At 38.0% G+C, this 18367-nt stretch overlaps 1 protein-coding gene across 1 annotated transcript; it reads right to left on the reverse strand.

The window, feature by feature from the left end:
* Window positions 1–508: 508 nt before the first annotated feature.
* On the reverse strand, window positions 509–7979 carry LOC131257343 (oligopeptide transporter 5-like). Its single transcript, XM_058258239.1, has 6 exons — window positions 7432–7979; window positions 5975–6075; window positions 5038–5607; window positions 4043–4304; window positions 2650–2832; window positions 509–1136 (listed from the first exon to the last, which is right to left on the reverse strand). Exons 1-6 carry the CDS (start codon window positions 7741–7743, stop codon window positions 519–521), a joined length of 2046 nt encoding a protein of 681 aa, XP_058114222.1. The 5' UTR covers window positions 7744–7979; the 3' UTR covers window positions 509–518.
* Between the last annotated feature and the right edge of the window lie 10388 nt (window positions 7980–18367).

An 18367-nucleotide genomic window follows, 5' to 3' on the forward strand; every position in this document is an offset into this window, starting at 1 on the left:
GTTCACATGCTGGGATTGTACTGATCATTCCGGAACATAGATACCTTGGCTCTATATATATATATATATATATATATATATATATATATATATATATATATATCAATTTATTCCTTTTGAAAAAAAAAATTTATTAAGGATACTAGGGTAATTTTAAAAATTAAAAATAAAAAAAGAGCGACTCAGATAGACTCATCTAGCCCTGAGTTGAGTCATGATTCACCCGAGTCCGGGCTTAATCAAGGCTGAGTCAGTCTGACTTACCCGAGTCTGGGGTGACTTGGGGGATTGACTCGTCGCATCGAACCAGATCAGGTTCCTCCCAGTCCGACTCATATGAGTCGCAGACAGTCTTAAAAACTTGCTCAATGGGCATACTGCCAACAAACACCTGATTAACATACGACTATTTGAACGTACAGAACATGGAATATGATACAAATGGAAATCTAGGAATATTGAAGCTTCTTGTTTTACTGATGAGAAAATCAATAAATCCTTCCTCTTTTTATCATTAATCAATGAAAAACTGGGCATCCCTTGACCTCTACACCTGGGGCCGTTGGGCAATGGGCCAGCGGGCAATGGTCCCCCAATTCCAAACCCCACCATTTCACTCCATATATATTTTGTAGAGCAAAGCTTGCCAAAAGAGCCATAAAAGCAATCCCAACATCCAACCCAGCTGATAACACATAGTTGTACCTGCTCCACCACCCATTGTATTTCCTATATATAACATAGTTAAATAGGAAGCCTACCACAAACCAGGACCACTGATGGACGGCCCTTATAGGGGGCATGCTCGCGGTGGCCCCCAGTATGATTGGGAAATTGATGAGTCTGATCCACTTCTTCTTCGGATACGCACTAGAGAGAAGCCACACAGGCACAGGGGCTAGTGTGCCAAGGAGGAAGAAAAGGTAAACGTACTTGTATAGGCCGAACGGGACAAACATACGGGATGGGCCGACAATGCCCCAAGTGGTTGTAATACTGAAGACGACGCGTTCACTGGGACATGTCCATGGGCTTCCCAGCGGAAGCTTGTCAGGCTCGCAAATGTTCTCAACCGTCGAGAGTATCCACCACGCCGTGCCGAAGCTAAGGGTGGAAGAGATCAACATGCCTACTGCCTAATCTCATTTGATGGAAACATGACACTAGCATGAGCATGTCTTGATTAAAATTAAAATTTTTAAAAAATAAAATAAAAAACAAAGGCTTGTTTGTTGGGGGACACTTGAAAATGAGTTTATCTCATTTTATTTATTACTAATTGTGTATTAAAAGATCATATTTCTTTTCAGCCAGGATAAAAATCATAATCTTTATTACTTAATTAGGATTAATTAAAATGAAAATAACTCATTCTTAGGTGTCTACCAAATAGCCTGTTAATATTATTTAGGTAGAGCTTTGCCATGCCCATGGGCACATATATGCCACCAGGTTGCTGGCATGCCACATTGGTCCAAGATCAGGTCAAGTCGACTAATCAGATAGGCTACAATTTATGAAACAAACGTACTAGATTTCTATCCTTTTCATCTGTTTCTAACCTCACGGCTCAATTTGGGGCCTTACTCATGCCGGTTCAATTAACCATTGTGGTGAAATCTTGCTGTGGTGTGAGTACATGAGTGTGTGAGGTGTGAGCATGCATGTTATAAAATTAAAAAAATTAAAAATTTAAAAAAAAAATTAAAATAAAATAAAAATTCATGGCCCACCAGATGAATGCACTTTTTTGGGGAGAACAATTAGGTGGAAGGCCAACCTTATGAACAGCTTGAAATTGCACCTGATTAATATGTTAGCACATGTGGTGGCATGTAGAGATGATATGCTTTCGACCCACGTATGGGATTAGCAAACATCAGTTAGCTAAATGGAATGTGAGGCCATTTACTTCAGATATGGATCTGATACAAATGCTTCTTCTACTTTATACCTAATGTACAAATCGATGTACGGGGCTTACTGTGATGTTTTAATAACATCCAGTCTGTTCATCATGCAGGGCAATCCCAAAATTCGGGTCGATTCAGAAACTCAGATGGGCCACACTAACCGCTAAAATCACATGTTGTGGCCACCTGGGTTTCAGAACAGTGGGCCCCACATAAACCTAGATAGTTTTTAAGTGGACATTCAATCAACAAATTTTTCCTGTGGTGTGGTCCACTTGAGAGCTTTGACATATACATCATGGTGGGGCTCACAGAGCTTTGACACCCGCAGCTAGCTGGCTGGCGTTGGGGTGACTAGCCAAACCGCATCCCCTAATACCTCTAAAATCACATGTTGGGGCCCACCCGTGCTTCACAATGGCTTAATATTTTGGGTGTCCATTAATCTTGGTCGGATGCATCTTCTAAAGGGATTAGATGGATTACACAAAAAGAGTGGACCCCACATACAACCTAGTGGTTTTTATTGACAAGCATTTCCATCCTGACCATTCACTGTAGGCGGCTGGCCCGCAATCGGCCTGGTTTTTGGGCACCAAGAGAGAAACAGAGGTGTAAATCATGGATGGATTGGATATCATTAGAACATCACAGTGGGTCCTGCACATCAATTTGTACATTAGACTTAATATAGAAATTTATAATGATGTCTTTAAGCATGGTAGATAATATGTACCTGAACAATGAACATTGATCTTGGAGGAATCTTCATGTAGTGTCCTTGCTTAAGAGAAGAAAGGAAGGAGAGGGCATGAATCAAGCTCACCGTTCCATAGGATTTGAAAGCCATGTTAGCAATAGGCTTGCCCGGGTACAAATACCCTATTAGTAACTCCGTAATTATATTTAACTCCAGGGACTGCAAGTAAATTTTATGAAATATTAGTCCTAATTATTTATTTTATAATACAAACAAGTGCACACATGAGCAACACAAAAACACACAAACTCTCTCTCTCTCTCTCTCTCTCTCTCTCTCTCTCTCTCTCTCTCTCTCTCTCTCTCTCTCTCTCTCTCTCTCTCTCTCTCTCTCTCTCCATAACTACAAGTGATCCATCAGGGCTTAATAAACATGTGGCACAAATTGTGATTTGGACCAACTTCTATATGGAAGATCTTGATTATCTGTTTTGTTGATTATCTATCAAATTATTAGAATGGTCCTATTGAAGTGATATGTTTTAGACCTAATTGATTCGCTACATCCTCCATTGAAGCGTGAGTGTTGCCTTATATACTGTTTTCAATCTGGTGTGGTCCACTTGAATTATGAATGGACCTGATTTTTGTGACCTAGGCTTATTAACAGGGGTGACACACCCGGTGGTTAGGGTGGATTTCACATAAACATTTATGGTGGGGCCCACCCGAGCTGCCAACCCCTTTCCTCAGTTGTAAAGTAGTTTAATGATAATATTACTTGGATTAATAAGGTAACTTATTGAAAATATTATTATTTTTTTTGAAAATGTCCCGGAATGTAAATGCTTGAATGAGTGTACAAAGTACATGCATGCTTGTGCACACATGCATATATATATATATATATATATATATATATATATATATATATATATATATATATATATATATATATATATCTGCAACATTTTCATATGTATATACTGGATCTCACCATGGCTTTTGTATGCTGTCTCACCCGTCTAACAATGTCATCCCACCTTAAAAATGGACACCACAAACATCATATGGATCCAACTATTAAGCGGAGCATGTTGAAGTCATGAAGTCCCTTGATATACATTTATACACCACACTCTGACAGCTTAAGCTTTTGGAGTAAATGGTTGTTTGACATGATATCAAAGCGGAAGGTCTTATGTTCGAATCTCAAGAGTAGGAAATGTCCCACTAAAATATTATTATCTTACAGGGGACTAAGAATATCAGGTCCAGCTTAGGGACCAGGAAATAAAGCCTGGCCAGCCCGGATTTTGAATTGTTTGGGGCCAGCCCTATTCAATTTTTTTTTTAATTTACCTGACCAAAGCACCCATTGACAGTCCAAACAGAGAGAGAGAGAGAGAGAGAGAGAGAGAGATATTTACCTGATTACTAGTAGCTTGAATTACACCAATAGGTAATAAGAAAATCAAAACCAAAGCGCATCCAAGTAGAATTCCCCAGAAGGGTAGTTGAAGTTGCCCTCCAAATCCTTCACATGCGAAAATTGAAAGACCGACCGTGCAAATAAGAATCACGTGGAACCACCATTCAGGGATAGGATCATACTTCTTCATCAACCGATTGTGAATATCACCTGTTACCTTTTGGTCTCCATGAGCCTCTTTTAGCTGGCTCCATATCGAACTATAACACATAAACAGAGTAAAAGGATAACCATGCAGCAATTAGTGCAAGCACCATGATGGTAGGTGACGATTTTCACCCGTACGTATCACATGTTCATCAATGTACACATTCCTATCCAATGGGCCATCCTTAGATCATCCATAGCACAATAATTACATCCGGCGGGGGCGCTCCTAATGCTCCAAAAAAAATAAATTTGTATCATTTTCAATTAACTTTTGATACCCATGTTGAAGTAAGATCTCTATCAGAAGGTTAGGGATATTGAAACGCGACCATGGCCCATTCAGTGGACCATTGTTTGCATTGTTCAAAACCCAAATTGTAGAAAGGTGATACATAGAGGTTTTTTCAACATACATCATCGTTGTGTAGAAGAATTCAAATCTGAAAAATAGGAGGTTTGCCAATTCCTCATGCATGTATGAGATATGAGATATGAGCTTTCTTTAAGGTTGAAAATAACGCTAGAATTTCTGCGTGGAAAAAATAGATAGTGTTACTCTTCAGATGGGCCAGACCACAACATAAAGAGTAATTGATAGTTCAGCTTTTGTTTTTTAGTCATTCATTTGTTTTGATAAGTGTAAAATGATCTTATTTTTATGCCAGAAGATCTTAAACAGCGTAGCTCACTTCAGGGAATGCTCATATCTCACACACGTATCACATTACAAGATATGTACCCAGGTGTGAAATTTGCAAACCTTCCGAAAGGACATGGACTTACCTCCCATAGAAGAGAGCAGCGTGAGTGAGAGTAGCTGTTATACGTGAGAAGCCGAATCCATAATTAAGTGCGTAGAAGGTACTAAAATTGATTTTTGAGTAGTGGTCGTAGGCCTTCTGATCGAATTTGAACGCCTTCTCATCCAAAATTCGTGAGATGTACAATTGTCCATTATCATCGAACAAATCCGAAGAGAAAATAGGGAATCGCTTGGCATTGTACAAGTTAGTCCAATAAGCAATGGGCGTTATTATGTAAAGGATTAAGATAAATCCAATCATTTTGCTTACGATTGTGAACATAGGATAAGCTAAAGGACTTCCTAAATAACCCGCTATCGTGGACCAATCTAGGCCAATGGAACCAATGCCAAGACCACTCCAACCAGAACCAAGTTGTTGGGCTATGACTGAATTCTTCCAAAACCAGCAAATAAATGAGAGGGTGGTTATAGAAGGAAAGAAAAAGTTAGGGATAACATAATAGGCGAAGCTTGATATCAAGACTAAAAGAAAGAACTGAAGTCTTGTTAATTGTCCTTTGGGCCTTTTTTCGACCTCGTGCGATGCCCTGAAGGAAAAAAGAAATAATAGCGAGTGTTAGATATCATGCAACACTGAGACATACAGAACTACTATGGGAGAAGAGAGAGAATCGTAAGGGCTGGGTTGTCATACAGGCTATTGCAAATAGCTAAGTCCAGGTACAACCCATTTAGTTAATGGGTGTCCCAATGAAATCCCCAAGCCTAGCTTACAAGCTGTTAAGATCATCTTGGATCCATCACAGAGTGTCCTGGGCTAGGATTGGAGCTAACCTGGGCACTTTCACCCCTACAATTACAGCTTTCTTGGGCATGGGCCTTGGTTGGTAGAGCCCAGGTTTAACGACTTTTCTTGTGTCTGTGCGAGAGAGAGAGAGAGAGAGAGAGAGAGACCTATAAAAAGAAACAGAAACAAGTACATCAGGCCACCACATGAAAGGAGAATATTCAACAAGTAGCTTCATGAACAGTCCAGCGAACCCGTAACCCAACATCTACAAGCATCAAATACAAAGAATGAAGACCATTTCCTCTGTCCATTTTAGGGCTAGTCCAATTAATGACCTAGATCGCTGAACCTTGAATCTAGGTTTTTACAAACCATGGGCCATCTAGTCATGACTTGATCAAAACTTGAGAAAAACTCAATCCAATTCAAAATATTAAAATATAAAATAAAATTTTTAAAAATTTTTTAAAAAAATAACAATAAAACTTAACAACTCAGCACAACTCAATATTATTTATATATTATTTATACATTGAAGCATAAAATAATGTTCTAGGAAACCGAACTACTTTACCGTGAGAAAAGTGTAACCGACCATATGAAGAATACTATAGTGAGCTTCTCAAATTGATAAGGCATAAGGCTCAGAGAGAACAATCTCAGACCGAGCAAGTTGACAGATCCTTGAATGCAAAGCTCGGTTGCAAGAGTCATTTCCTGAACTGGGCAGGTCGACCACTACCAGAGTGAGGCAAGGATCTCAAAGATTATCTCGCCCCAAATCAAGAGATCATATCTGCAATATCCAAATATCACGCCAACCAAGGCGGGCTCAATGATAGATTTGGAAGGAGATCCACATCCAGTTAAGATCTTCCCACGTATCCGATAAATCCCACACGATGTGAGATATCGACACTATCCTATGAACTCTATAATTACTACCGCTACAAGCAAAGGGGGTAAGTGACAAAAACCCTAACTCAAGCCTTTTTCAACTCGAGTTTACCTACCTAACTTAAACATTGGAGGGTCTACAGGCATGATCGGCACTCTCACTGTCTTATTTATCTTGTCTTTGCAATTGCATTGGTGAACTCGCCTCCCAAACCAATCAAACCTCTTCACTCATATTTTCGCAATAACAAATAACACCCAAAAAAAAAAAAAAAAACTCGATGCATGAGGACTTAATAGTCCCTGTATATCATTACTTTAAAAACTAAATTTAAAAAATTAAAATTAAAATTAAAAACACTCAACTCAACTCAGCCCCGTCCACTTGATCGACTTGATCAGATTTCATCAAGAGTGGCACCTGGCAAGGGATTGGGCGTGGCCCAGTTCGACTCTATATTGGGCTTGGACTTTCTCAATTGGCCTGCTTGAACTTGGAATGTATGGCCTGATCAATTTCCAAGCCAGGCTTGGGCTCCGGTCATTTTAGACTAAGCTAGCTTAGCCCAACTTGGTGCATACATATGTCCTGTCCTACAAATATCCATTCCAATAATCAGCTGAGCAATATATGCATGCGTCTAGCAGGTAGTCCATTGCATTCGATTTTTTGTTTTATTTCTAAATGCATGCTTCTTTGTGCATATGTGTGTGAGGGGCTTACTTGAGTGGTATGGATTAACAGCAAAGCTGGCAATGGATCTATCTTCCTATGGTAGAAAACCTTCGACTGTGAAACAATCTCAATCGCATAAGGCGAACCAGCACCCGCCGATGCTAAGATGGATGTCAAGGCATGCTCTTTTATATTGAATGGCCCCGGGTTGATAGAAAATGTCCATTTTGTCCCTGGAACTCTTATGGCCTTTGCTGGCAATGTCCTTTCCATCAGCTTCCCAACCGGTAGAAGGATGATCTGGGCCACAATCAACGACACAAAAATACCGTTTTGACGGTAACGGAAGTACTGGTTCATGAACGAGAGAAGACAGCATGTTATCGGGCCTAAAACCCATGTCCGAAATGTCAAGACGGGCAATGTTGGATCGTCGGTGATGGGAACGGTTAGCCTCACTTGCTCAATGGGAGAGTTGTTGATCTTTTCTGCAAAATAAGTGTCATGACTAGAATTAACAAGAAAAACTTATAAGTGTGACAGATGATACACAGGCGCTGAGAAATTAGTTAAAATTGCATACATGGAATACAATATTATTTCATTATCTGACTGTTGAATTGGTGGATATTTAGTGGATGATTAAAATTGAAAATTATTCAATGATCCTATGTTCAACTAGGAAATTAACGTCCACGAATCAGAGGTTAGAATTGTTCAACCAACTAATTTCTGAAACATTAGGTTACAGAATTTAGTCCATTTTTGTAATTTTTAAGTGCTTGAATATTATCAAGTGTCACGTAGTATCAAATAACTCTGCATGGGGGAAATGAAGCGGGACATTGAAATTTGTACATTTTGTATCGATAGTTTGATCATGATTCAAATGTGGGACCCACTGCAGATGGCATATTAACCCTTCAATTGCTGGCCAACAAATGGATGGTCCACATTAAACCTGAAAAGGCCAAGTATTCAATGGATAATAGAATCTTCCAAGGAGAAGACTGAGGTGTGTTAATTTGTCACGTTTTTTTAAACACTTGAAGCCCATACAAATTACGCTTGGCTCAATTACGTTTCATAAAATCTTTCACAGATGCACATGAAAATTAGAAGATAGAGTTCGTACCTTGTTCTTCTTCCTCCATTTGAGAGAGAGAGAGAGAGAGAGAGAGATGAGTTGAGTTGGGTTGGGTTAGTCAAATGTGGGAGTGGGACATATTTAAGGGGAAGAATTCGAACGGCTTACAACAGAATGTACAGCCGGCAGGCCTTTATTATTATTATTATTATTATTATTGTGGGCAGTATATCTGGGCCATGCAAACGCTGGGCCCACCATGAAGATCGACTTCTACAAGAAAAAGAATGAAGAAATCGAGCTAGTCGTCCACTCATCATGTTGTCCATCCTGTCCACGGCATGACTCAACTTACATTTTTTTGGCCACCTAACGAGTGGTTCTTCATGAGTTTTGAGATGGGTGATCTTGATGGTGGGGCCTTTTTTTGCGGGTCAGATGTCCTAAACGTGCGAGACACTAGTGGAAATGACAGTTGCAGGTATTTATCAATTACAGGCTTATTTTAGTTCGGTATTTTTTGTTGTAGAACTGATCACCTATACAACTGCCTGCGCAGCAAGAGTGGTACAATGCAACCCGTGGCAACAAAAATAATCCTTAAAAATTACGGTTTATTAAAAAGTGCTTGAATGTTTTGAAATTATAGAAAGATGTCCTCTGTAGGTTGAAATAACCAAATTGTCATCATCCACTTTTTCTTCTAAAAGAGGCTGGAGTCGAGGATTGTGGGGTCCACATGTTGTTTGTATGAGACATCCGAATCTTCCAACTATTGAAATATATTGATTTTTAATATATATATATATATATATATATATATATATATATATATATATATATATATATATATATTAAAATGGTTTGCAAAAAACTCTTTTTTAAGTGTTTTGGGAATAGTTCCACATTGGAAAAAGAGAAAGAGATTTTCATGGTTATATGAGAAAGGTGGAGTATTATAATGTTTACTTACCTAGTCCGAAGAGTATTGGGCTTGCGTGCGCGGGCTCGGTGCGAGAGCGTGGGCGTGTGAGGCAATGTGGCTATAGAGGCGCTAGTGGTGCACTTTGCACTTCTCTTGTCTGCATGCTAAGGCTTGAAATATAGCTATTGCAGAGAGGTGTAACTCCCCTGACCATGCAGAAACTGTTGCATGTGGTTAGCCCAACAACTAGAAACGGCTAGCCAGTGTGTGTGTCTAAACGGTCAGAAACTGTTGCATGCAGTAGCTATTACACCACATGCACAACAGTCAGAAATTGCCAATAACAGCTAGTTTCTCATAACGGCTAGAAAACAATCATGTGGATTTAAGTCCCTGGACCACCTATATATACAGGGCCTAGATGCTTTATCTGAACCATTAGCTGAAGAACAGACCAGTGCAGTGGTCTAACTCTAATTTCTTCTTCTCTTTCTTTTTGGGATTTTCCTTTTATTGTTTCTGCTAGATATTTGTGTACAAGAGTTCCATTGGTGGGTCCTCGTTTTTGTTGGACGCAGATCCACATCAGGCACGTTGTATCATAGAAGCGATTTATCCGTAACCTTTTAGCATACTTAATGTAAGGCCAGTATCCTAAAATGCTTTAAGGACGGTGTTCTCATATGTGCTTCAGTCTGTCCTGATTTCACGTTATTTTCAATTTTTCATATTTTACAGAAAATATTATTTCTGTATTATTTTTTCAACAATCTTAATTAAAGCAATATTTTTTAAATGGAAGCCGAAAGCGTATCATCTATCAAACTGATGAATCAGAACTTGATTTGACTTGATTGGTTTAATGGAACCAATTTCACTAGGTAGTAAGATAAGATTAAGTTCCTTTTAACGGCGCTAAAGATCTTTTAGATCCTAGATTCGAATCTGTAGCTGCTGCCTGAAGCAACCGACAAAGGCGAACTGAGGACGAACTCCTGTGTCGTGGGCACATTTTGAATGCACTCTCCTACCGTCTATACGATCTGTACACACAAACATCGTCTACAAAAAAAAATGAACTGCCATAAAGTTTAAATACATAGCTGAAAAAGAAGGTACCAATAAGTTCCTAATAATCAGGTACTTCGACTATAACATAGTAGATAACAAACCGTTGTTGGCTCAAATCTAAAATTACAACTAATGGTAAATAAAATCAAAGCCATTAAAATTGATCTTCCTGGATCATTCAAAGTTGGGGCCATTATCGCTAAGTTGCCCCCGATGTAGAAAGACTAGAAAGAAGTTGCTGCATAAGACTAAGGACTATATACTGGAACAAATCCAGAAACATCTAAGGATTGAGGAAGAATCTCACAACCGCAATAAAAAGAATGACAACGGGAATTCTTCATCCAAAGTTCATACTGTAAAGAATACAAATAACAAGAATCCCGAGAAGGATAATTTCCTAAACCCCAATAAATGAAAATTTAAGAAAAACACCCAGAAGAAGAACGGAAAGTTCAAAGGCCCTTGCCATGTCTGTAGAAAAACCGAGCACTACGCTCGAGTTTGTTGATATTGCAAATCTAAAAAAGAAGCAAGTGAAGTCGAATGCAATATCGTTGTAATGATCACTGAGGTGAACACGATCCAAGGAAAAGTTCTAGGTTGGTGGTACGATACTGCCGCTACCATACATGTCTGCTACAACAGATCAGCCTTCAAAACCTATGAAGAATTGACCGTTGGTCAAGAAGTTCAAATGAGTAGTGAAGTCTAATCGAAGGTTGTCGACAAAGGAACCGTCGAACTGGTGTTTACTTCTAAAAAGAAAATGATTTTGACAAATATACTACACGTCCTAGACATGAGATAAAACCTAATTTCTGAGGATCTTCAGAGCAAACCTGGAATAAGGGTGGTGTATGAGTCAGGAAAACTGATTCTATCAAAAAATGATCGAACTTTGTCGGAAATGGATATGCTTGTAACGGAATGATTAAGTTTTCTTTGAATGAAAATAACACTTTTACGTATATGTTTGAATCCGTTGGACTATGGCATGATAAACTAGCCCATATAGGATATAGTACCTCAAAGTTCATGGCTAAGAATGGTTTAATCTCATACACAGATAGTAAAAATGATAAATGTGAAGTGTGCATATGATCCAAAATGACAAAGAAACATTTTCCAAGTGTCAAGAGATCATCTCAAGTATTAGATCTTGGTCTGCTAAACTTCCGCTCAAAATCTCGCTTCTTATCTGGAAAGTCTTACAAAAAGTGGTCCCGGTCGATTGTGCAGTTCAATCCCGCGGTGTTGGACGCGGTGTTCAACTTGCATCCAGATGCGTTTGTTGCGCTTTTCAAGACTTCCAGGACCCCCATTTATTCGCCCAAGAATCGATTTTTCATCTGTTTGTTTCTAGCAATTTAGCACAGCGCATGTGGCTCGTTATTGGTAAGTGGTTGGAGATTACTGTCATGGCCGCTATTTCGATCGAGGCTCGGTTAAATCAGTGGTGGGCGGTGGTCTCATCAAAGCAAAGGAAAATGGTAGGACACATGCTTGCTCCATGCATTATAATTTGGGAGATTTGGAAAGCTCATAATGCCGTAATTTTTTATAGGGATTTGGTGTCCTCAACAACAGTTATTGCCAAAATCAGGTGGTGGATTGCTCATATCAATGGCTCAGCTGAGGACTTTGGTAACGCTGATCTGGGACGGCAATCTCGGCCACAAATAGCTACTTTAAACTCATTTAACAAAAATGGTAGTCGAGCCTTGGTGGTTAAGTGGGAGAGGCTCCCACTTGGATGGTTCAAAATAAATGTTAATGGTTCAGCGAGAGGAAATCCGGGCAGATTAGGTGGGGGTGGAATTTGTAGAGGATAGAAGGGTGACTTCATTTTCGCTTTTTCTGATGGTTATGGAGTAGGTACTAACACAGCTGCCAAGTTACGTGCGGTTCACGATGGTTTATCCCATGCTCTCCGAATGGGCATGTCTCAAATCATCATCGAATCAGACTTAAGGCAAGTGATAGATATGCTCAATGGAGTGACTAAGATAGGATAGAAATGGAAAGCATGAATTTTCAGGATAAACCAGCTGAAGATGAGGGGTCAAATTACTTTTGTACATATTCTGAAGGAAGGGAACTCACCAGCAGATTTTATGGCCCGGCAAGGAAGCAGGTTCTAATCTTATTCTTAGTTCGACAACCAATCTGAGCTTCCACACCAAGTCAGAGGTTCCGTCTTTCTTGATAAAGTTAGTTTAGGCTCGATTAAGATGTTGTGATGTTCTATGATTTCCTTGTGCAGTTTTTTGTTTGTTTCTATGATAGGCCCTCTATTTTATGTAAAGGAGTGCCCGAATGTACAGGTGCTGATTCATATGATATGGAAAGCGATTCACCTTTTTTTAAAAAAATATTAGATCTTGTGCACAGTAATATCTATGAGTTAAACGGCATTCTTACTCGTGGAGGAATAAGTTATTTTATAACCTTTATTGATGATTGCTCTAGATATGTATATGTATACATGTTAAAAAGTAAAGATGAAGCACTAAACATGTTTAAGGTATATAAAACGGAAGTAAAAAAATCAACTAAATAAGAAAATTAAGATTCTCTGTAGCGATAGAGGAGGATAATACCTTTCTAATGAATTTGATAACTTTTGTGAAGAACATAGACTAATATATCAATGTACTGCGCCATACACACCGCAACAAAACGAAATAGCAGAAAGGAAAAATATGACGTTAGTAGAGATGGTCAACTCAATATTAATACGAGCAAAGTTAGTCACTCAGTTTATGGGGTGAGGCACTGTTTGCAACATGTCACATATTAAACAGAATTTCATCTAAGAAATATAAAACATCTCCATATGAAATATAGAAAGGTAGAAAACCTAACCTAGGATATCTTAAAGTGTGGAGGTGTCTTGCATATTGTAGAACTCCTGATCCAAAAAGAAGTTATGACCCAGATCTATTAAATACGCCTTCATAGGGTATGCACAAAATAGTAAAGCTTATAGACTCCTAGATCTAGAGTCTAACACCATAACAGAATCAAGAGACATTGAGTTCTTTAAGAACTCATGATCCTTGGAGTCAAAGGATATATAATGAGGTCCAAACTCCTAATAGAGAACCGGATAGTATAGCTCCACAGGTAGTGGAAGCTCTTATTGAACCTCGTAGGAGTCAAAGGATGAAAGTAGAGAAGAGTCTAGACGATGATCATATAGACTCTCAGCACATCTTTTTCCATCTTGTAGAAGAAGATAGAGAAAATGTTATAAGAAAAATATCTATAGTAATAACTATAGAAGATAACCCTAAAACATATAAAGAGGTCATATCTTCTAGAGACTTAGCCTTCTAGAAAGAAACTATTAATGATGAAATGAAATATATAATGTCAAATCAAATGTGGGAATTAGTAAACTTACCTTTAAGTTCTAGACCTATGTTGCAAGTTGGTATTCAGAAAGAAATATTACACTAATGAGACTATCCAAACCTATAAAGTTAGATTAGTAGTTAAGGGTTTTAGACAAAAAGAATGGATAGATTATTTTGACACATATTCTCCTTTAGCTAGGATAACATCCATTAGGATATTATTTACACTAGCTTCCATACATCATCTTCACATCCACCAAATAGATATAAAGACCACATTCCTAAATGGTGACCTTAATGAGGAGATATACATAGAACAACCTGAATGATTTGTTCTACTAGGAAATGAAAATAAAGTGTGTAGATTAATTAAATCTTTGTATGGATTAAAACAAGCACTAAAACAATGACATAAGAAGTTTGATTCCAAAATACCGTTTCATGGTTTCATGCATAATGTAGCTGATAAATGTATATATCCTAAAGTTGATGGTGGCTGTATAATTATTATTTATCTATATGATGACGTGTTAATAATTAGTAATAAAATGGAAGGTGTGACTGAAACAAAAGAGGTTTTTATCTTCCGTATTCAAAATAAAGGATCTTGGACAAGTAAATACCAACCTAGGTATCAAAGTTAAAAAATATTGTGGGGGTTATACTTTGTGTCAATCTCATTATATTGAAAAGATACTAAACAAGCTTAACCATCTAAATATAAAAGAAGCAAAAACCTCATTTGATCTAAGTATCAAGCTGAAAGAGAATAACAGAAGAACAGTTGCACAACTGGAGTATGCGAGTGCTATAGGAAGTCTTATGTATGTTATGCAATGCACTAGACCAGATATCACATATGTTGTGATTAAACTTAGTAGATTTACTAGTAACCCCAGTACTAAGTCCTGAAATGCAATCAGTAGAGTCTTTGGTTACCTACAGGCAAACAAAGACTTAGGGCTATTTTATTTAGAGTTTCATGCCATATTGAAAGGATATACCGATGCGAGCTGGATATTGAGTACAGGAAAAATAAATCTACTACGTGGTGGGTATTTACCCTACGAGCTGGGGATCCAAGAAACAGACTTGCATAACGCACTCAACTATGGAGTCTAAATTTATAATCTTAGCTACAACTAGCAAAGAAGCTAAGTGGAAGATCTTTTATTAAAAATTCTTTTTTTGTGTAAAGCCTATACCGACTGTGTCACTACATTGTGATAGTGAAGCCACATTATCTAGAGCCTATAATGGTAAGTCTAGACATATAAGTCTGCGACATGATTATGTCAGACAATTGATTCGAGATGGAATCATTACTATTTTCTATGTGAAATCAAGTAATAACCTAGCGGATCCTTTTACTAAACCTCTACCGAGAGAGGTAGTAAAAACAACATCTAGAGAGATGGAGTTGAAACTCTTCAACCAAAATTTCACCAGTGATGATAACCCAACCTAAAATCAGAAAATCTCTAATTTCGGGTTTAATGGGTAAAAACAAGTTATTAATATGTAAAAAATTTCAGCACTAAAATTATATACGACCTCATCCATAATAGATAAGTGTTGAACATTACGAAAGAGAGTTGAGTCTTAGAACTCTTAATGAAATCCAGTCAAAATGACAAGTATCTCGATAGTAATGAAGTCACTGGAAGGATTTCACCTATGTGGACGTAGAGATGGTGTCGTCTCTCATGAGAGTTGGAGTTTCCCTCTAGATCGTTCATGAAATATGATGAGCACATGACCATTAATTGTGTTAAGCAATATTATGGGAACTTTAAAATACACAATATCGAATATGTGTGTAGTTTCTCCGGCTCTTTTATCTATGAATAACTGGTTTAATGATGCGGCTACCAGTCATTTTGATAGAACTTTGAGATACTTACACTAAGGGAAGATTCAAATTAAAAGATATCTTTCTTTATGCATATAAGTTATTTTTATTCTGGCAGATATATTCTTCCGAAAAATATAGTTTAAAAATCAAGTGGAGGACTGTTGAAATATATTGATTTTTAATATATTTTAAATAAAAAATATTATATATATATATATATATATATATATATATTTTATATAAAATGGTTTGCAAAAAAATCCTTTTTTAAGTGTTTTGGGAGTAGTCCCACATTGGAAAAAGAGAAAGAGATTTTTGTAATTATATGATAGAGGTAGAGTATTATAATGTTTACTCACCTAGTCCGAGGAGTATCGGGCTTACATGTTCCAGTGTGAAGCGCTCGCGCTCGCCCTCGCACTTGGGCTCGGGCTCGGTGTAAGGGCATCGGCATGTGAGGCATGTGGCTGTAGAGGCACTAGTGGCGTACTTTACACTTTGCACGTCCTCATCGTGTAGCAGAGGGTCGCTCCTTCGCAACCTTACCTAAACCGGCGCGAGACAAGTATGAGTCGCGTTGCAACAGAGAGTTAAGTCAACTGGCTAGGAGTCTAGAGGACTGGATGAGATCCCATGGCTTATATAGAGGCAAGAAATATAGTTGATGTAGAGAGGTGTAACTCTTCATGCAATTGATACTTGACCATGTAGAAACAGTTCCATGTGGCTAACCCAACAGCTAGAAACGACTAGTCAATGTGTCTAAACGGTCAGAAACTATTGCATGCAGTAGCTATTATACTACATGCACAACAGCCAGAAACTGCCAATAATGGTTAGTTTCTCACAATAGCTAGAAAACATTCATGTGGATTTAAGTCCTTAGACCACCTATATATACAAGGCTTGGATGGGTTTACAATTCATCAACAAATCACACTCCAACGTACTCATACGAACCAAGTCATCTCCTATAAACAGAAACTCCAGTAAGACAGCAAGGTTCATTCGAACTAAAGAACATACCAGTGTTGTGGTCTAGAATGGTTCATTTGAACCATTAGCTGAAGAACAGACCAATGCAGTGGTCGAACTCTGATTTCATCTTCTCTTTATTTTTGGGATTTTCCTTTTATTATTTCTGCCAGACATTTGTGTATAAGAGTTCCATTGGTGGGTCCTCGTTTTTGCTGGACACAAATCTACATCAGGCTCGTTATATCCTAGAAGCGATTTGCCTATAACCTTTCAGAATACGCATTCTACTTGAGTAGGGGCAAATAATGCTTTAAAGACAGCGATCTCATAGGTGTTTCAGCCTGTCCTGATTTCACATCATTTTCGATTTTTCATATTTTACAGAAAATATTATTTCTGTATTATTTTTTCAACACCAACAACTTATTTTTTCAACACCAACAACTTTACCCCATTATAATGATTAAAAAATAAAAAAATTAAGGTAATCATTTTTGGTGGGCCACAACCATAAATAACAATAACACCATCTAGAAAACTTTATATTCACATGTTGCCACAACCATAAAGAACAATAACACCATTTAGAAAACTCTATATTGGCAGTCAGAAACTGCCAATAACTGTTAGTTTCTCACAACAAATAAAAAACAGTCATGAGGATTTAAGTCCCTGGACCACCTATATATACAAGGCCTGGATAGGTTTACAATCCATCAACAAATCACACTCCAGAGTTCTCACACGAACCAAGTCCTCTCCTATAAAGAGAAACTCCAGCAAGATAGCAAGGTTCATTTGAACTGAAGAACAGACCAGTGTTGTGGTTTAGAACGGTTCATCTAAACCATTAGTTGAAGAACAGACCAGTGCAGTGGTCTAACTCTGATTTCTTCTTCTCTTTATTTTTGAGATTTTCCTTTTATTGTTTCTGCCACCTTTGTGTACAAGAGTTCCATTAGGGGGTCCTCATTTTTGCTAGACGCAAATCCACATCAGGCTCGTTGTATCCTAGAAGCGATTTGCCTGTAACCTTTCAGCATAATCAATCTACTTAAGTAGGGGCAAATAATGCTTTAAGGACAGCAGTCTCATACGTGCTTCAGTCTGTCCTGATTTCATATCATTTTCAGTTTTTCATATTTTATAGAAAATATTATTTATGTATTATTTTTTTAACACCAACAACTTTACCTCATTATGATGATTAAAAAAATAAAAAATTAAGGTAATCATTGGTGGTGGGCCACGACCATAAAGAACAATAACACCATCTAGAAAACTCTATATTCACATGTTGCCCACTTGATGTAGACCCACATGATTTTTAGTTCATCTGATCAGGTGTGCTTGTTGAGCAGGTTACATGTCACACACAAACCATGCAGGCCCACAATCCACCATGCCAATTGATGAATTTTAGAGAAAAATAAATAAATAAATACTAGAAGAGAGTCATTGGATCATTTCATCTCTTAAAAAGCATACACAGAGGAATGCTCATATGCACACTTTCTTAAAAAGCGTACAGGAATGCTCACATGCACACTTTCTTAAAAAACATAGCACAGGAATGCTCACATGCGCACCTTTTTACCTGAGCACTTATGTGCACCTTTTGCACACGTGTCATGGGCACAGAATCTGAACGGTTCACGTGATGCAGCACCCCTTGAAACTCTACAGGCCTAATTTTCAGCTGATCC

Source organism: Magnolia sinica, chromosome 10 (assembly GCF_029962835.1).
Source record: "Magnolia sinica isolate HGM2019 chromosome 10, MsV1, whole genome shotgun sequence".
In the NCBI taxonomy this organism is placed as follows: Eukaryota; Viridiplantae; Streptophyta; class Magnoliopsida; order Magnoliales; family Magnoliaceae; genus Magnolia; species Magnolia sinica.

Excerpts from the sequence above, each read along its gene's own strand:
- LOC131257343 (XM_058258239.1), bottom strand. The coding sequence starts at position 7,743 with ATGAACCAGTACTTCCGTTACCGTCAAAACGGTATTTTTGTGTCGTTG. Across the intron at positions 6,076-7,431 it reads TGTTAATCCATACCACTCAA|ATGTTGGGTTACGGGTTCGC; the intron begins GTAAGCCCCTCA and ends TGATGCTTGTAG. Across the intron at positions 5,608-5,974 it reads GTTTCTGTTTCTTTTTATAG|GGCATCGCACGAGGTCGAAA; the intron begins GTCTCTCTCTCT and ends TTTTTCCTTCAG.